The 18,917-nt window shown below is 36.9% G+C and overlaps 1 protein-coding gene across 1 annotated transcript in view; it reads right to left on the reverse strand.

The window, feature by feature from the left end:
• The window catches only part of LOC136154675 (PABIR family member 1-like), a 58,638-nt gene that overhangs the window by 25,075 nt on the left and 14,646 nt on the right, over positions 1-18,917 (reverse strand). The window contains 5 exon segments of the mRNA XM_065916861.1: positions 2,801-2,893; positions 4,770-4,805; positions 11,044-11,061; positions 11,063-11,101; positions 14,328-14,420. Of these exon segments, the coding sequence (XP_065772933.1) occupies positions 2,801-2,893; positions 4,770-4,805; positions 11,044-11,061; positions 11,063-11,101; positions 14,328-14,420 (279 nt within the window).

Genomic DNA, 18,917 nt, shown 5'->3' on the forward strand with positions numbered 1-18,917 from the left:
AATTATCCAGAGATCACTGTTTTCAGTAGTTCCTGAATATGTGTGTATATGTAATTGTCTTTTTGAACAAAATTGGATTTGCACTGTAAATAATGTGATATGTAATCTTTTTTATGATTATAATTTTTCTCATATTATTAACTAAATTCTACATATGTTTATAAAGCTATGTATTAAGGATATACCATAATTTAACCTCATTCCTTATTTTAAAACTTCAAGTTATTGCTACCCTTATTTTGCTAAACATACGCAATGAACCAAGTAGATGGATTTTTTTGTAGAATACAATGAACAAATATATTTTTTCAATACTATGGAAAACACTTAATCACAGAAAACTGCATTGTTAAAAACCTTGACTTTGAATAAAATGTTACACATTAACGTGATAACCAGGTCTGAATGTGAGTAAAACTGATGATCAAGTTTATAACTTATTGTGTGTGTTTAGTCGCTAAGTTGTGTCTGACCTTTGTGTGACCCCATGGACTGTAGCCCACCAGGCTCCTCTGTCCATGGGATTTCCCAGGCAAGAATATTGGAGTGGGTTGCCACTTCCTTCTCCAAGGGAAATTCCTGACCCAGAGATCGAGCACATGTCTCCTGTGTTGGCCAGGGGATTCTTTACTGTTGAGCCACCAGGAAAGCCATTCTCTTCTAAGTCTTAGAACATAATGAGAACACGCTGAGTTTGTTATGTTGTTAGGAAGACTGCCACTAATTTATGCCAAATGCGTGGAACACTGCAGTCCATTTCAGTTTCCTGCTCTCTAGTTTTACGTTCCTCCTTCTCCTTCCTTTACCTCTCCCCTTCCATTTCTTGTTCTTTCTCCTTCTTCTTTCCCATCTTAATGAATTTTTCACAAATATACATTTTTAAGTTTACTGTCCTTTCCCATTTATCCATTTCCCCCTCCCTATTATAGCTAAACTTTGTACTAAGCCTATAATTCAGTAGTTACATCAAGAAAAAAAAAAAGGAAATAAATAGATTAGTGAGGCAGGGATGAGAAATGGGATCCAGGACTGTAGGAGTTAAAAAAAAAAAAAAACTGCTGTTCTTTCTCTATCCTTTTATTACTGAGTAGGTGGGTCATTTTCCATATATTTAACCAAAAATAGCCCACATAAACAAGTTAACCATCAAAGGACATACACATTAGTATATATTTTTAGTGTTGTAAGTGCATCTAATTTGTGTCAACTTATTCATATGATATTAATGTGTATGTGTGGTGGCAGGGCAGCGCAGGGGTTGAGATTCAGCAGAATACTTGATGACTGATTCACTCTGTTTATTCATTCCCCACCTTGTTTCAGAAGGTATTTAAGGCAACTAGTTGACTAAACTGGAATTGAACTTTTCAATTCACATTTATATGGCACTTTATAGCTCTCAAAATGTCTTTACCTATAGTTTCATTTAAGTAAGACAAATGGCTTCTAGTAATTTATCAAATATATTTTAAACAAATAAATCCTTTTAAATGAATTTATGTATAATACTTGATTTTGTATGATATCTTACAAAAATAATAAGTTATACTTATTTCTGTTGGTAGATAAAAGTACCTTTTCTTTTTAATGGGCCAAGGACACTTTATCTAATGGTATTGGCGGCACTTTGACTTCTAAAATAAAATTATCACAATCATTATAAGAAAACATTTGAATAAGATCAGCTGTGACTATTTCATTATAACAGATCTAAAGATATACACTAAAAGAGAACTCTATGTAGCATCCCACAATACATGATTTCATTGCTTGTCTCTAAATGTAGGTAAAAACAGGAAAGCCTCAGGACAGCAAACTGACTTGTAATTTATGAGGATTCAGGATTTTCCCAAGTTGTGGGGGGAAAAGCTAGAAGGACCCACAGTCCTGGCTCTGACCTGTCTTGAGTCCAGGTGAAAATCATGAATGAAAGAGAGGGTATAGTTGTTAAAGTTTCATTTAAGAGTTAACTCTGATCCTTATGAACAAGCCAAGTGAAAGGAAAACTATGTCAGACAGTGTTAATGAATGATTGATTCTTCAAATGTTCACATGTTCTCACATGTTCTTAGTCACTTGATTCTTTTCAATAATACAAAATGATAAACCAAAACAATAGCATTTTAATTTAGCTAAGAAGACATTACTTTTTCGGTTGTCATGGAACCTGGATCTATTTTTTTTTTTTTTTTTTTTGGCTGTACCTTGTAACTTGCAGGATTTTAGTTTCCCAGCCAGGGATTGAACTTGGTATAATTTCTTTTAAGTTTTCTCAAATTCTTGTTTTATAAGAAATTTGGTATTTTCATACAATAGAAACTTACATTGTAAATCATTGCATAGGACTAGGAATAGGACTTGGAGGCAAGCCGGTGCAACTCACACAAGTTTGTAGTGATGGAGAAAAACATTGCTAACACCGAATTGGAACAGAGGTTTTAAAACCACCACTTTTCTCAGAAAGCAGATCAGTGGTTTCCCAGAGTGGGTGGAGGTGGTGGGAAAGGAGATCAAGTGCAAAAGATCACGAGGAAACTGTTTAGAGTGTGAAAATTGTTCTATATCTTGATTATGGTTAGTTACAGGATTGTACACAATTACCAAAATTAATCAAATCATGTACCTAAAAGTTGGTGAATTTTGTAATATGTAGATAATAGTTTAAGAAATGAAAAGGAAGGGAAGACTGTCATTTAGAATCAGACATACTATATATAGCAAAATATATCCCTCAAAAGTGAAACATTAAAGTCTTACAAATATTTCAAGGGACACATACTTTTAGACACTCCTTTCTTACCTTGCCAGTCACCTCGGTGAGAGAAGCTGCTGCAGATACTGGAATTAAATCAGTGCAGTTTGCAGGAGATGGTTTCTCTACCTCATTGTTACTCTGTATAAACAGAAAGCAGTGAACAACTGTAGCACCTATTGCTTACTTATCAAATACTGAGGGTGGCAGATAAGGCATGGGGAAGAGAATCCTTACTGCATTAGTAGTTGTACCATGGAGCTCTCATCATCTTAAAGCAAGCAGGGAACCCAAGATTCACTTCAATAAGCAAAGGAACATTTTGCCTTTTGGGAAAGGGAGCTACATTCCTGATGAGGGGTTTCCCTCATACCTCCAAAAAGACCTAGAATGTGGGTACTCAACATTGAGCAATACTTAATATATACACAAATCCTAAATTTCAATCTTTCTCTTTGGATTTGACCTGTGCTTTATTATCGAAAACTACAGTACTTGTCTAGGAAAGGATCAAAAAAGATTTGGTTAAAACTAAGATACAAATGGGACAGCAAAAATAAACAGCTATAAAAATGTTAGTAGATTTTTTTTACATGGACAAAATCAGGACTGCACAATTCAGGACTTTAAAATATGCCCTTTAATTCTCCAAGACACAAATAAAGTTATATTACATGTTTCTTCCTTCTAACACACCTGGCGATTTACTCACTCACTCATACCAACACCTAAAGTAATTAGAATTGAGTTAGTTAAAGGACTCTAACAGCCTCTAAAAATTGTTTTAGTACCAGAACATGAAAAATGACAGCCTCCAGAGGTTATCTATTCATTCTTCAGGTGCTATGCTGTGATAAGTTGCTTCAGTCATGTCTCTGTGACCCTATGGAGCCCACCAGGCTCTTTTGTCCATAGGATTCTCCAGGCAAGAATACTGGAGTGAGTTGCCATGGCCTCCTGCAGGGGATATTCCTGACCCAGGGATCAAACCCGAGTCTCACACATCTCCTGCATTGGCAGGTGGGTTCTTTACCACTAGCGCTACCTGGGAAGCCCTCTTTCTTCAGGACTTATTCCTAAATCAAAGACAGATGCCCATCTAAGGCAGTCTGAGCTCAAAAAAAAAAAATAAGATGTCACTGCTTCTGCTGACAATTCATTTCCCTACCTAATAATCCCCAAATCTAGAAACTGACACCTAAGCAGAATCTCTTCTACTCAAATTTCAGCTCAATTCTTACTCTGTCATTGTCTGAGATACCCATGGAAAAGAACACTAAAGATGTTCATGGAAAACTCACTCAACTACCACAACTGAGTAATTATAATATGTACAGGGACATTTAAAAATGTTAGCAAGGATTGTAACTACCTTTAAAACATGCAACATGTTTAAATTAAAGATGGTACACTAAAATGTTAGTAGGAGTATATGTGTTACAGGCATAAAAATGCAGTATTTTCCCAGTAAATCCATTGATTGTGGTTTAAAACTCAAACATATTGTCAATAAATTACATAGAAGGGCAAAATCATTTATAACTTTTTCATCTAAGCATTCAATCAGCACAACTGAACTTCTTTTAGACTCACTAGGACAGAGAGGAAATTGGTCCACAGGAACAACGGTGTTTGTATAAGACAACCACTGATTTTGAACCCCACTCTCAAACAATTAGTTACTTTATGGGTAAATCATAAACTGTTTCTTAAGAGCAATAAAAATTATGCAACACATATAATCTTAGTTTCAAATGAGAGTTTAAATTTCTAGAAATTACAGCAAAACTAGGTAGCGCGAACATTAAAAATCAGTAAAAATTTCAAATTTTCTTCAAAATTGAAGGGGTAATACCATACTAGGCTCAAATTTTCTTTCCAAGATTGACCTAGCTGTATTGCATTTTGTACCTCCCTGCAAAAAAAAGACATTAGAACTGAAGTTTGCCTATCTAAAAAAAGATATAACTGAATATGTGTACAACAGAAATTCAATGTACATTACTCACCATTCATGCATCGCTTCTCTATTCGTTAAACTCATGCTTTCTTCCTGAAAGGTGAAAGGAGAATAAACTGAATACCCAGTTCCTATGATTTTACAAAGTTTTATTTCACTTGGTTTTACATTTATTATTATTCACTGAGGTTTAGAGTATAGTAGAGTATAAACAAATCTCTAAACAAGTATCTGGTTCTCTACTTTTTATTGTTGCACCTACTGCACCTGAGATCTATTACTTATGCTTTATATAGGACATTGGATATGCAGGAATTGATTAGATGAAAAACTAGTATCTCTCTTCATTCAAAAGAGAAAACATCAAACATCAAACTATTTTTTCAACTACTAATACTATGATATTAATAAATATTACTCAGAGCCCAACAAACTAAATGTCTTTCGGCATGGGTTTGCTTAAGCAAATGATGGTACAAGCATGATTTAAATCTAATCATTGACATTGAAAAACATCTATTACATATTAAGTAGGAAAAAGCCACAAATTATTTTTATGTAAAATTTTAAGTGAGAGGTGCTCAGAAGGATGCCCCCTCAAAACTTATCAATGTGTAGTGAGGTTCATGACAATTTGTTCTTTCTTTCTCTGTTGTTGTTGTTGTTCAGTCGCTCAGTCATGTCCGACTCTTTGTGACCCCATGGACTGAAGCATGCCAGGCTTCCCTGTCCTTCACCAACTCCCGGAGCTTGCTCAAACCCATGTCCATTGAATCAGTGATGCCATCCAACCATCTTGTCCTCTGTTGTCCCCTTCTCCTCCTACCTTCAATCTTCCCCAACATCAGGGTCTTTTCTAGTGAGTCAGCTCTTTGCATCAGGTGGCCAAAATACTGAAGCTTCAACTTCAGCATCAGTCCTTCTAATGAATATTCAGGACTGGTTTCCTTTAGGATTGACTAGTTTGATTTCCTTGCAGTCCAAGGGACTCTCAAGAGTATTCTCCAACACCACAGCTCAAAAGCATCAATTCTTTGGCATTCAGTCTTTTTTATGGTTCAACTCTCACATCCATACATGACTACCAGAAAAACCATAGCTTAGACTATATGAACCTTTGTTGGTAAAGTAATGTCTCTACTTTTTAATATGCTGTCTAGGTTGGTCATAGCATTTCTGCCAAGGAGCAAGTGTCTTTTAAGTTCTTTCTCTGTACTTTACCATATTGTTTGATCTTTTTATAATGTGTGTTTTTCACATAAGTAGTTACTTTAAAAATAACCCACATATGGAAAGACATCCTGTGTTTGTGGATTGAAAGACAATATTGTTAAAAAGGCAATACTACCCAATGTGATCTACAGATGCAAGGCAATGGCCTATCAAGACCTCAATGGCATTTTTTGCGGAAATATAAAAATGATCTTGAGAAAGAAGAATAAACTTTGGAGGACTTACATTACCTGATTTCAAAACTCACTACACAAAGCTACAGTAATTAAAACAGTGTTGTTCCAGCATAAGGAGAGGCATACAGAACGATGGAATAGAATAGAGAGAGCCTAAAAATAATCCCTTGGATATATGGTCAATTGATTTTCAACAAGGATGCCAAGACCATTCAAAGGGGGAAAGAATGATCTTTTCAGTAAATAGTGCTTGGAAAACTGAACATCCACATACAAAAGAATGAAGTTGAACTCTTTCTTACACTATATACAAAAATTAACTCAAAATGGACCAAAGGCCTAAAAGTAAAACTATAAAACTCTTAGAAGAAAACAGGGAAAAAACTTTGTGTCATTGGACTTGGCAATGATTTTTTGGATATGACATCAAAAGCATAGGCAACAAAAGAGAAAAAACAGGGCAAAATCTTTGTGCCATTTGGCAATGATTTTTTGGATATGATACCAAAAAGCAGAAGGAATCATATGTACAAAATTTAGAGGAGAGAAAGAATATGCAGGTTGGAAAATAGTGAGACTAGCTTGGCTGGAAAAGAATTTGCACTATAAACAAGAAGGAAACCTGAAGTGATAAGGGAGCATCAGATTTATAGAATCTTAAATAATTGAAGATTTTGAGTTTAACAAGTTTGGGCAGAATAGCATAGTTGTTAGGACCACAGATTCTGGAGCCAAACAGAACTGAGTCAAATCCCAGCTCTATAACTTACTATCTGTGTGACCTTAGGCAAACAGCTTAACCTGAGCCTCAGTTTCTTGATCCAATGAAGATGATAATAATAAGGATAATGAGGTGGTTGTACAGTTCCTGTTAAAAGGTCTGGGACATAGTAAGTGCTCAATACAGCCTATCTCTTCTTATTAGTACTCAAAAGGTAATGGGAAGCCATTCTAACTTTTTACACAGAAGAGAAAAAGGTGAAAATAATGTTGTTTTTAAAAAAAGCTACTTTGGTGTTGATTGTGGAAGTCATATTAAACTAGTAGAGGTAGGAAATCTATTAGAATATAATTAGAATATTATTACAGTAATCTAGACCCAAGGGACAGAAGAAAGTAGCAATGGGAACAGAGAAGATATTGTCAAGGAAGAATTAATAGGATTAGATGCTTAATAGGATACAGTAGAAAAATAAGGAAGAACTGAAGATGAACCTAGGGCTCTGAATCTTAAAACTGGGAGACTATTTTGATGCCATTATGGAAAATGAGGGAAATTAGGAAAGGAAGTTTAAGAAGTTAATCAGTCTTTTAAAACAATGGAATCACATTTTCAACAAAATGTAATTGTTAGTATAGTTCTTCCATTTAACATTTATTTAGATGCTTTTGTATAGTGAGAAGCTCAAAGTATTTTGTAATTCACTCAATTCACAAGTAAAGAGCAAGTTTTCCAAGAAGTAGGACGGAATTTTGATTATTGTTTCTCCCGTTGAAAGTTGGAGCATTCCCCAACATCAACTATTTTAGGATTGTTAGCAAAAGTGGGTTGACACTTCTATTATTTATATCTTGCTTATTTCTAAAATGGATATGAGATAGTTTATAATAAAATAAGATTGTTAAAATAAGGATAAAAGGTCAAAAGCTATGCAACTGTCAAGGGCAAAGAGTACTATATGGTAGAAACCTAGGTTAAGGAGATTTGCTGCACTTGAGCACTGAAGTTGGTTTTCAGTCCCTTAGTATCTAAAAAGAAAATAGTAAGTCACCCACTTTTGCTCTCTGAAGGAGAGTATGCCTGAGAGATTTTAGTTACCCAATGGCATATTGCTCAATGAATTCTTGTTGAAAGAATGAAATAATTTGCAAACTAAGATCAAAATAAGTTTCTCTAAAACAAGTTAAGCTATTCCCTTAGAGAAGTAAGAGAGTAGGTACTTTGCAGGTTCCAAGGAAAACTCAAAACCAAATCACAGAAATCTAATGTCATTGCTTTGTTGTTGTTCAGTCTCTTAAGTCACGTCCAACTCTTTGTGACTCCATGTGACAGCATACCAGGCTTGTCTGTCCTCCACTATCTCCTGGAATTGCTCAAATTCATGTCCATTGAGTCAGGGGTGCGATCTAACCATCTAATCCCTCTGCCACCCCCTTCTCCTTTTGCCTTCCATCTTTCCCAGCATCAGGGTCTTTTCCAATGAGTCAGCTCTTCGCATCAGGTGGCCAAATTACCGGAGCTTCAGCTTCAGCATCGTCCTTCCAATGAATATTCAGGACTGATTTCCTTTAGGACTGACAGGTTTGCAATACATACACACACACACACACACACACATATATATATATATATATATATATACACACATATGTCAAATTATTACATTATAGACCTTATGCTTACATAATGTTATATGTCAATTATATCTCAGAGCTGGAAAAAAAAAGAAAATTAACTTCTCACTTGATGTTCTCAAGCTCTCTAATGCTTAGAAAACAACTAACAATTAGAGTCAAGGAGGAATTGTCCATTAACTGCCTAGTAGGAAAAGGGTAACTTAAACCATACCCTTACTTAAATGTTGACCCAGAACCTAATATTAACTTGGGGCTGTGTGCTTATTTTAAAATAAATGCAAGTATAATCAAATCAGTTTGTAGGAAATACAAGGAACAAAAAGAGTATATGAAACACTGTTACATGGAAGCAGAATCAAAATGTGGGGCTTTTCACAAGACAAATGGCCTGGTTTCTTCAATAAGTAAGTGGCATGGAACAAAATCAGGAGAGGAAGGCTGTTTTAAATAAAAGTGACCTAAAAGATCATGGCTGGAACATGTTTGAATCAGTGAAAGGGGCATTTTTTTGAGAATCAGGAAAATTTAACACGGACTGGTTATTCAATAAAATTAAAGAATAACTCTGTTAGATGTGATGATGGCATTGTGCTTATGTGAAATAAAACGTCCTCAGATTCATACAGAGTATTTAAGGTTAAAAAGATATCAGAGATCTACTTTAAAGCAACCTCCTACCCCCAAAATAAAAATGATGTACAAAATGTAATCAATAGTTAAAACTGGATACTGAATACATGGAGGTTCTTTTTTGTGTGTTTTTAAATTTCCATTAAACAACTTTTAATGTAGTGTGCCAGGCACCACACATATATTAAGTCTTTTCATCCTCACAATAATCCTATAATGTAGTTACTATTAGTTCCCCCATTTTACTAAAAAACGAAATGAAATTAAATAATTGCCTTTGTTAGTGTCAGAGTGAAAGTTCAAAATGTAATGAGGCAAGAAACACACATTTCTGTTTTGTACCTAAAAGGTTAAGTTTAATAGCTAAAAAGAAGTCATGGTTAAAGAATACATGTAAAGAAATATGCAACTTAAGATATTTATCAGACCATTAAACTGCTGAAAATAAGCCTTAATTTTCCACTCAGTCAGCACCCAGATTGAAAGTTAATGTTGTTTCTATTTTCCCATTTCATTAATTTTCTACTTGTGATTCATTTTATTTTAGTTTTAATTTTTGTTTTATAATTTTATTTAAACTTTAAAAGTTTTAATTTATTTTTACTGAAGTATAATTGACCTACAATGCTATGTTAGTTCCAGGTGTACAACACAGCAATTCAATATTTCCGTATATTACAAAAATGACCACCACTTGTGTTTCATTTTAAATGTTTATAATATATATTCTGCCACTATAGAAGTAAGTTGCTTTACAGTATATATTACCAACCGGTTAAATTAGTCAGATTTTCAAGCTTCATAATCAGATATAAACATATAATCAATTTTTAAATATTTGGTCTAATTTAGAGGAAGAAAAAAAATTACACAAATAAACTAGAGGTCACTTTAACTACTAGCTTTAGGTTCTTTCATTAAGAATGTCTTAAATGGCTACATACTCACAAAGACAAACAGCAAAATAATATCTTATTCATTAAAAAAGTAAAAGAATCCTTTAAACCATACTTTATTGCTAGTGGATGATAAGTGGGGCCTAGGGAAGCCATGGCAAGGGAGAGAGGGAGAGGAAGCAGGAGCTGGAGAAATAAAACCTAGGGTTTCAGGACAGTTTGGGTTTTGTGCCACTGGAACTTGGTGAGAGTAGCTGTGAAAGAATTCAGTAATTTGGGGCTAAGTCTTGGCTTGATATTTGTTAATGCTGAACATCTTTGGTTTCTGACCTTGTAAGTTTCTTGTAGGATGAAATGAGCTCACAGATGGGACTTATTATATTGCTAAGTGAATAATAAGTGCTTAATAACAGTTAAGCTCCCCTACTTGAACAAAAGTTTGCTTGTAGTTGGGTGAAAAAAAAAATCCACCACTCCTGGAGGAATGGTGATTTAATCTTTTGAATTCTGTGGTTAAGCCTTGGAAAAAGCAAAGATTTAGTTCTGTATTAGGCTTTTACTATTAAACACACACACATACAACATAAGACAGATAGAATGTGTCCCTGAACTCAGATCACTGAGAAGTGAACACAAAGCGATAGCATAAAGATCATTAAATGTGTCAAAATATTTCTTCATCTGGGATTAAGAAAACCATGATAAACTATGACTATTATGAATTTGAAAATTAATTTCCATATATAGCATTCATCATCTTTGAGATCCCTTGAAGAAGCTAGATTCAAGGTCAAAGGGTATGCAGTATTTCAGGAAACTATCAATTTATTAAAATAGTTAATAACCCAAATAAATAGAGGTCTCCTTAGTTGTTTTGGATTTTGATGTTTTTGCTTTTTTTAAAGAAACCATTCCTGGTATTAAAAATTTAATTACTTGTGACCTCACTTAGAATTATTTGACCATAGGTATTTTTAAAAGAAAAACAAAATTTACTTTTTTTTAATGAACAGCTGCCAGTTTTTCAAAACTTCCTACCTGTTTGATTTGATGGAGGTTGACTGACGGAAGCATGACTGGGAGAAGATGGCACAAACTGAAATTTAAAAGATAAAAGTCAAGTTTTCTTTAATGTTTCTGATTATTTCTAAACATTAAGTCAGTATTGAATGGCCTAAAGTATTTCTTGAGTGCCTGATGCAGGCTATCAACAGCACTAACTAAATTTAAAGTTTTTAAAAATAAAAAGTCCAATTGAATCTTGTCTGAAAATTATACTAATTGAAAATCTCTATATATCATAACAGAACAAAATAACCATTAACATAAATACAGGGCAGAAGAACATCAATAGAACATTTTATCTCTAACTTTCCCTTCTCGAGGCTCAAAGATCTTAAAATCACTTCATTTTTCCTTGCCAGTTTTAGCGCATTATCAAAACTTAGTGATAGGCATTACCCAGAAAAAATTGAAATGGTCATTAAATCAGTAACTAATTTAATAAGCATGAGCTTCCCTGGTGGCTCAGTGGTGAAGAATCCACCTGCAATGCAGGAGACACAGGTTTGATCCCTGAGTCGGGAAGATCCCTTGCAGAAGGAAATGACAACCCACTCCAGTATTCTTAAAGCCTGCCAGGCTCCTCTGTCCATGGGATTCTCCAGGCAAGAATACTGGAATGGGTTTCCATGCCCTCCTCCAGGGGATCTTCCCAACCCAGGGGTTGAACCCACATCTGCTGCATCTCCTGCTTTGCAGGCAATTCTTTACCTGCTAAGCCACCAGGGAATCCCAAGAGTCAGACATGACTTAGCAACTAAACAGCAACAAGAACAATTTAATAAGCATACTAAAGAAACAGACAAAATAACTCCAAACATCTTGGGATCTAGCTGGGGAAACTGAACTTTGATAATAAAGAATGACTAAGGGCAAGGAATTCAGCACATTTTACTCTTGCTTGGTCGGATACTTGTCTAGGCAAGGGGTCCCCAACCGATAGTGGTCTGTAGCCTTTTAGGAAGTGGGCTGCGCAGCAGGAGGTGTGTGAGTGAAGCTTCATCTTCTGCTCCCCATCTCTTGCATTACAGCCTGAACCATTCACACCCCACTCCATCACCCCCACCCATGTCCATGGAAAAACTGTCTTCCACAAAATCTGTTCCTGGTACCAAAAAGTTTGGAGACTGCTGGAATTGGCCCTTTGTCTTTTGCAGGACTATTTTCTCCTTTATGGACTTTTCTCAAAGCTTATGAAGAACCATACAAAAGGGAGATGAAAGAATAGAGAGATGTAAAGCTGTGTGAAAATAAGGCTTGAGAATTATGTTTAGAATTCATTTATCCATTCCATCTGTAGCCTGATTGGCTCTTGAAATGCTAGATGATGCTAGATAATGAATATAACATATTTTACATTCACATTATATCTGAAGATCACATTGAATTGTGCATTTAAACATGTTTAATGAGCACCTACCTTATGCGAAAGCCCTGTGCTAGGTAGGCCCTGAGGATCCAAAGATAAATATGACATTTTCCTGACTTTGAGAAATTCAAAGTCCAGGTTGGGAGAACTAGGCCACAGGTAAGTGCCAGGACAAGTTAGGATTCGTAGGAGTTCAAAGGACAAAGAAAATAATTCTGCCTAGGGTGTTGGAGCTGGCGTCACAGAAGAGAGCAGGAATTCATTAGATAGAGAAGAGAAAGGAGGCCATTTCTGGGAGTGGAAAGAGATGCTCAGGCAGAGAGGCATGTTTGGGGAACAGAGAGGCTCAGGGTGACTGAAACTTGGCATATGGTAGGGCATGAGGGAGAAATTTGGTTGAAACCAGGTTGTTGCTTTTGGACTTTAGCCTTTGAGCCCAATAGGAAACCTAAAGAATAGGTCTGAGTTCTTAAACCTCAAGGGTATTTTAGACAAGAAGATCATATCTGTTTTAGAAAGGCAACCCTAGCAGTGAATGCAGAACAAATTGAGGGTGGAGGGAAGAGGGACTAGAAGCAGGGTCATGGACCAGGCAAAAGATGACAAGGGTTTGACCGAAACAGGGAGGGATAAAGATAAGGAGGCAGATTGGAGAAATGATAAGAAAGTAAAAGGAACTAAAGATTGGCCTGAGGATTCCAACTGAAACTATAGATAGATAGTGGCCAAGAAAGGCAGTAAGAGGAGCTGGTTGCTGGTGGGGTGGGGGGAAAGAATGAGTGCTCAGAAAATGTGTGTTGGATAAACAAGTGTTCTTTTGAAGCAAATAGTCTGAATTTTTATTAGGTTTTAAAATTTATCATATGACTTTAAAGGAGATTTGTTCAATCACTCAGTTGTGTCCAACTCTTTGCGACCCCATGGACTGCAGCATGCCAGGCTTCCCTGTCCATCGCCAACTCCCAGAGCTTGCTCAAACTCATATCTATTAACTCGAGGATGCCATCCACCCATCTCATCTTCTGTCACCCCCTTCTCCTCCTGCCCTACCTCACCAATTATATTTTGCTTAAGATAGTTCTGAAATCAGTTTTTTTCTTATTATTTTCTAGAAGGTGGAGGAAACACATCATCAACCGAAGTTCATAACTTATATTAGAGTTCACTCTCGGTGTTACACACCATGGGTTCAGATAAATGTATGGCAACACAAATCCATCATTACAGCATCATACATACTAAGCAGATTCACAACCTATTAATCCTGATCTTTAATTTTTTTCAACAGAAATTAACTCACTTTTTCTCATTATGAAACAATCAATACATGCTCAGTATAAAACATAATTAATAAGGAAAAAAGCATCACCCACTATCCAGAAATGACCATAGTAAATATTTCAGTGTTTATTTTTCCAGTTTGAGTTTTTTTGTTTTTTCTAATAACACATGCCAGCTCTGCATCTGGAGCACCTGAGCTCTTAGCTCCCGGTCCAGGTTCTATCAAAATGTCTACTGTTCATTAAATTCTGTGCAAGTGCAGTTTAGAAGGTGACCACTGCTGCTGCTGCTGCTGCTAAGTTGCTTCAGTCGTGTCCAACTCTGTGCGACCCCATAGACGGCAGTCCACCAGGTTCCCCCATCCCTGGGATTCTCCAGGCAAGAACACTGGAGTGGGGTGCCATTTCCTTCTCCAATGCATGAAAGTGAAAAGTGAAAGTGAAGTTGCTCAGTCATGTCTGACTCTTAGCGACCCCATGGACTGCAGCCTACCAGGCTCCTCCATCCATGGGATTTTCCGGGCAAGAATACTGGAGTGGGGTGCCATCGCCTTCTCCCAAGGTGACCACTATACACCCTCAAATGCATACATGTTAGTCAAAGCATATACCAACTTTGATGTTGAGTGGGATGTTTTGAACACTGAAATGGCCATCAGGACTAAAGATGTGGTTGAAGTCATCATCGTCAACAATTTGACCATCTACAGCAAAGAACAGAGGCATAATATTACTTTTGCCTGTCAGAGAAGGACCGAAAAGGGACTTATGTCAGCACTGAAGTCAGACTTGTCCAGCCACCTGGAGAAGGTGATTTAGGGCCTTCTGAAAACACCTGCTCAGTACAAGGATTCCAAGCTGAATGGCTGCTCTGTGAAGGGGCTGGTGACTGATGAAAACTCTCATTGAAATCACCTCCTCAAGGATCAACCAGGAGCTACAGCAAATAAAAAGTCTACAAGGAAATGTACAAGACTGATCTGGAGAATGACATTATTTCTGATACATCTGGCAACTTCTGCAAACTGACTGTTGCCCTTGAAAAGGGTAGAAGAGCAGAGGATGGCTCTATCATTGACTATGAACTGACTGGCCCAAGATAACTGAGATCTTTATAATGCTGGAATGAGGAGGAAAGGAACTGATGTCGCCAAGTAGATCAGCATCAAGTGTCACCTCCAGAAAGTATTTGAAAGGTACAAGAGCTATAGCCCTTACAATCAAGAAGGAGGTCAAAGGAAAACGCTTTCCTGAATCTGGTCCGGTATATTTAGAACAAGAAGCCTCTGTGTTTTGCTGACTGACTGTACCACTCCACGAAGGGCAAGGGAGCTCATGATAAGGTCCTAATTAGAACCATGGTATCCTGCAGTGAAGGAAGGGGACACATTAAAAACTGGGTCTGAATTTAAGGGAAAGTGCTGTGGGGCCCTGTACTACAACATTCAGGACAGCAAGAGTGACTGCCAGGAAGTGTTGCCTTGCCTGGGTTGTAGGGGTGACGCCTGACATGGCGCAAGTGTCCAGAAGTGGGCCGTCTGTGCTTCCAACGGACAGTTCTACAAAATCAGTTTGTGCCCATCCCTGTGAGGATGACATTAGCACTGTCTTTTCCCCCACCCTGCCTAAGCAGTCCTGGTTTTCCAAGCAAGTCTCTCTTTTTAGTCAAAGAAATGAACATTCAAAGGAGTTAGAAGTAAAATCTAGATATAAAACACTTTGTTTGCCTTTTTTGTACTGTATGGTAAACAGAAGCAAAACAAAACCATGGCTGATTCATGTCAATGTATGACAAAACCCACTTCAATATTGTAAAGTAATTAGCCTCCAACTAATAAAAATAAATGAGAAAAAAAAAAGTTACAGAGAAAAAAAAAAAACCGAAATATATTCCAAGTACCTTTCTATGTTAAAATTTACCTGCAACACCATTTTTAAAGGCTTCCCATGTTAAAATTCACCTGCAACACCATTATTATAGAAATACCATAATAAGAAGTACCTATTTATGTGCCAGACATAACTTAGATCACTCAATTCTTGCAACTCCATGATATAGATATTATTATTGTTCCACTGTCCCCATTTTTTATTGGCTGCACTCTGTGGCTTGTAGGATCTTAGTTCCCTGACCAGGGATTGAACCTATGCCCCCTACAGAGGAATCACAGAGTTCTATCCACTGGACTGTCAGGGAATTCCCTATTGTCACCATTTTAAATTTAGAAAACTGAAGGCCAAAGAAGTTAAGCAACTTGCCTAGTAATACAGCTAATAATTGCTAGAACTGGGACTGAAACACAGATAAGGAAGGTCATTTATTTAATCTATTCCCTGCTGCAGGACATTCATACTGTTGCCACATATAAATAATGCTATGATAACAACCTTTAAGCTAATCTTTACATGTATCCTTAATGAATTCTTTAGGATAAATTCATAGAATTGGAATTTCTGGATCACAAGGCTGTTGATACCCATTGCTGAACTACCCTCCAGACAGCTCATACAAATTCACTTTCCAGCAGTGTTATGAAAATCTTGATTTCCTTGTACTTCTCCAACATTAGATATTACTACTAATTTTTAAAAAATTGTATGCCCAGGATTTCCTTGTTGATCCAGTGGTTGAGAATCTTCCTTGTAATGCAGGAGGACATGGGTTCAATCCCTGGTTGGAGAACTAAGATCCCACATGCCTCTTTGGAGCCTGCATGCCACAATTAGAGAGTCTGTGCATTTTTCCATGGACTGTGATGAGAGATCCCATGTGTCACAACCTGATGCAACCAAATAAAAGTTTTCTTTTTTTAAACTGTATGCCAACTCTTAAGGGATATTATAAAAGTCAATCTATTTTCCAAAGCAAGTAGAAAACACTGTGATTTATCCAATAAAGAGTTTTGGATATTCTCTCCCAATGTGCCCCACTATTAGCATTAATCATTGAGAAGTTGTGCAGTAACACACACCAAATCTTAAAAAAAATAGTTTTACCTTTAAAAAGTTCTCATATTTATTTCCACACACATACATATCTTTAAACAAGCAGAATTTTAACAAGTTTAATTCATGCTAATGATGCTCATATCATCATCATTCAAATGCCCAGAAAGTTCACAATATAGAAGGTACAACACTAGGTTTATAAGGTTTACAATCTAATTGAAAAGACATGATTGCTTGAACTTAAATATATAATGCATTCTATGTACAAGATGGTGCTTAATCTAAATTATAAATGATTGCTATTGAAAACAAAACAAAAGAAGAGAATTGCATGGTGTGGCAAACTCTTCTAATTATGAAAGACTTCCTGGAAGTGATTATTTTTAACTGATATCTAAAGGAGTACATCAAGGCTATATATTGTCACCTTGCTTATTTAACTTACATGCAGGGTACATCGTGTGAAATGCCAGGCTGGATGAAACACAAGTTAGAATCAAGATTGCCGGGAAAAATATCAATAACCTCAGATATGCAGATGACACCATCCTTATGGCAAACAGCAAAGAGGAACTAAAGAGCCTCTTGATGAAAGTGAAAGAGGAGAGTGAAAAAGCTGGCTTAAAGCTCAACATTCAGAAAACTAAGATCATGGCATCTGGTCCCATCACTTCATGGGAAATAGATGAGGAAGCAAAGGAAACAGTGTCAGACTGTATTTTCTGGGGCTCCAAAATCACTGCAGATGGTGACTGCAGCCATGAAATTAAAAGATGCTTGCTCCTTGAGAGGAAAGTTATGACAAACCTGTGAAGTGAAAGTCGCTCAGTTGTGTCTGACTCTTTGCGACCCCATGAGCTATACAGTCCATGGAATTTTCTAGGCAAAATACTGAAGTGGGTAGCCTTTCCCTACTCCAGGGGATCTTTCCAACCCAGGGATTGAACCCAGGTTTCCCGCATTGCAGGCGAATTCTTTACCAGTCAAGCCACCAGGGAAGCCCAAGAATACTGGAATGGGTAACCTATCCCTTCTCCAGGGGATCTTCCCAACCCAGGAATTGAACTGGGGTCTCCTGCATTGCAGGCAGATTCTTTACCAACTGAGCTATCAGGGAAGCCCATGACAAACCTAGACAGCATATTAAAAAGCAGAGACATTAGTTTGCTGACAAAGGTCCATCTAGTTAAAGCTACGGTTTTTCCAGTAGTCATGTATGGATGTGAGAGTTGGACCATAAGGGAAGCTGAGTGCTGAAGAATTGATGCTTTTGAACTGTGGTGTTGGAGAAGATTCTTAAGAGTCCCTTGGACTGCAAGAAGATCAAATCAGTCAGTCCTAAAGGAAATCAGTCCTGAATATGCATTGGAAGGACTGATGCTGAAGCTCCAATACTTTGGCCACCTGATGTGAAGAACTGACTCATTTGAAAAGACCCTGATGCTGGGAAAGATTGAAGGCAGGAGGAGAAGGGGACAACAGAGGATGAGATGGTTGGATGGCATCACTGACTCAATGGACATGAGTTTGAGCAAGCTCCGGGGATTGGTGATGGACGGGGAAGCCTGGCATGCTGCAGTCCATGGGATTGCAAAGAGTTGGACACGACTGAACTGAATTGAAAAGACAGGAAGGAATCAGTTTAGCTTCAGGCAAAGGCTCAGAATTTCCTAATGGGAAAAACTTTATCCAGGAAATCCTGAGAAGACTGCCTGACTGAAATTGATGACATCAATAAGGATACAGTGTGAAATGTGGAGGTAGGGTTTGAAACTGAGCTGAGCTAGATATTTATAAGCCACAATAAAACTTTTAAATTGAACAAAATATGAATCATATATTGGACTTGGTTGGTCTTTTAGTAATAACTTGGAAAATTAATTGTAGAAAAGGCATTTAGAAGAGAATTCTCCCAAAGGTTAAGTACTATAGGTAGTATATGCAAGGGAGTTGCTTCAGGTAATTTTTCTATAAGAAACTAAGTTTTAAAATAGAAATAGTTTCCTGAGATATCAATAAATGTCACTGGTATCTTTCGTGTATTAGTAAATTTCCCATTGTGTCATTATCTCACACTTCAGGGGGGAAAAGTCCTTGGGAGGAAGCAAGTGTATCAGCACCAGGAATGGTGTTACAGGGCAGGGAGGGTAGGAGTGGGAGCAGAGGCCTGGGAGGGTGCTGGGTGAAGCTGATTCCCAAGTGTTATCTCTAGTGAAGGAATTAAGACAGGAAGAAACATCATATTTAGTTCC

This window comes from Muntiacus reevesi, chromosome X (genome assembly GCF_963930625.1).
Source record: "Muntiacus reevesi chromosome X, mMunRee1.1, whole genome shotgun sequence".
Classification (NCBI taxonomy): domain Eukaryota; kingdom Metazoa; phylum Chordata; class Mammalia; order Artiodactyla; family Cervidae; genus Muntiacus; species Muntiacus reevesi.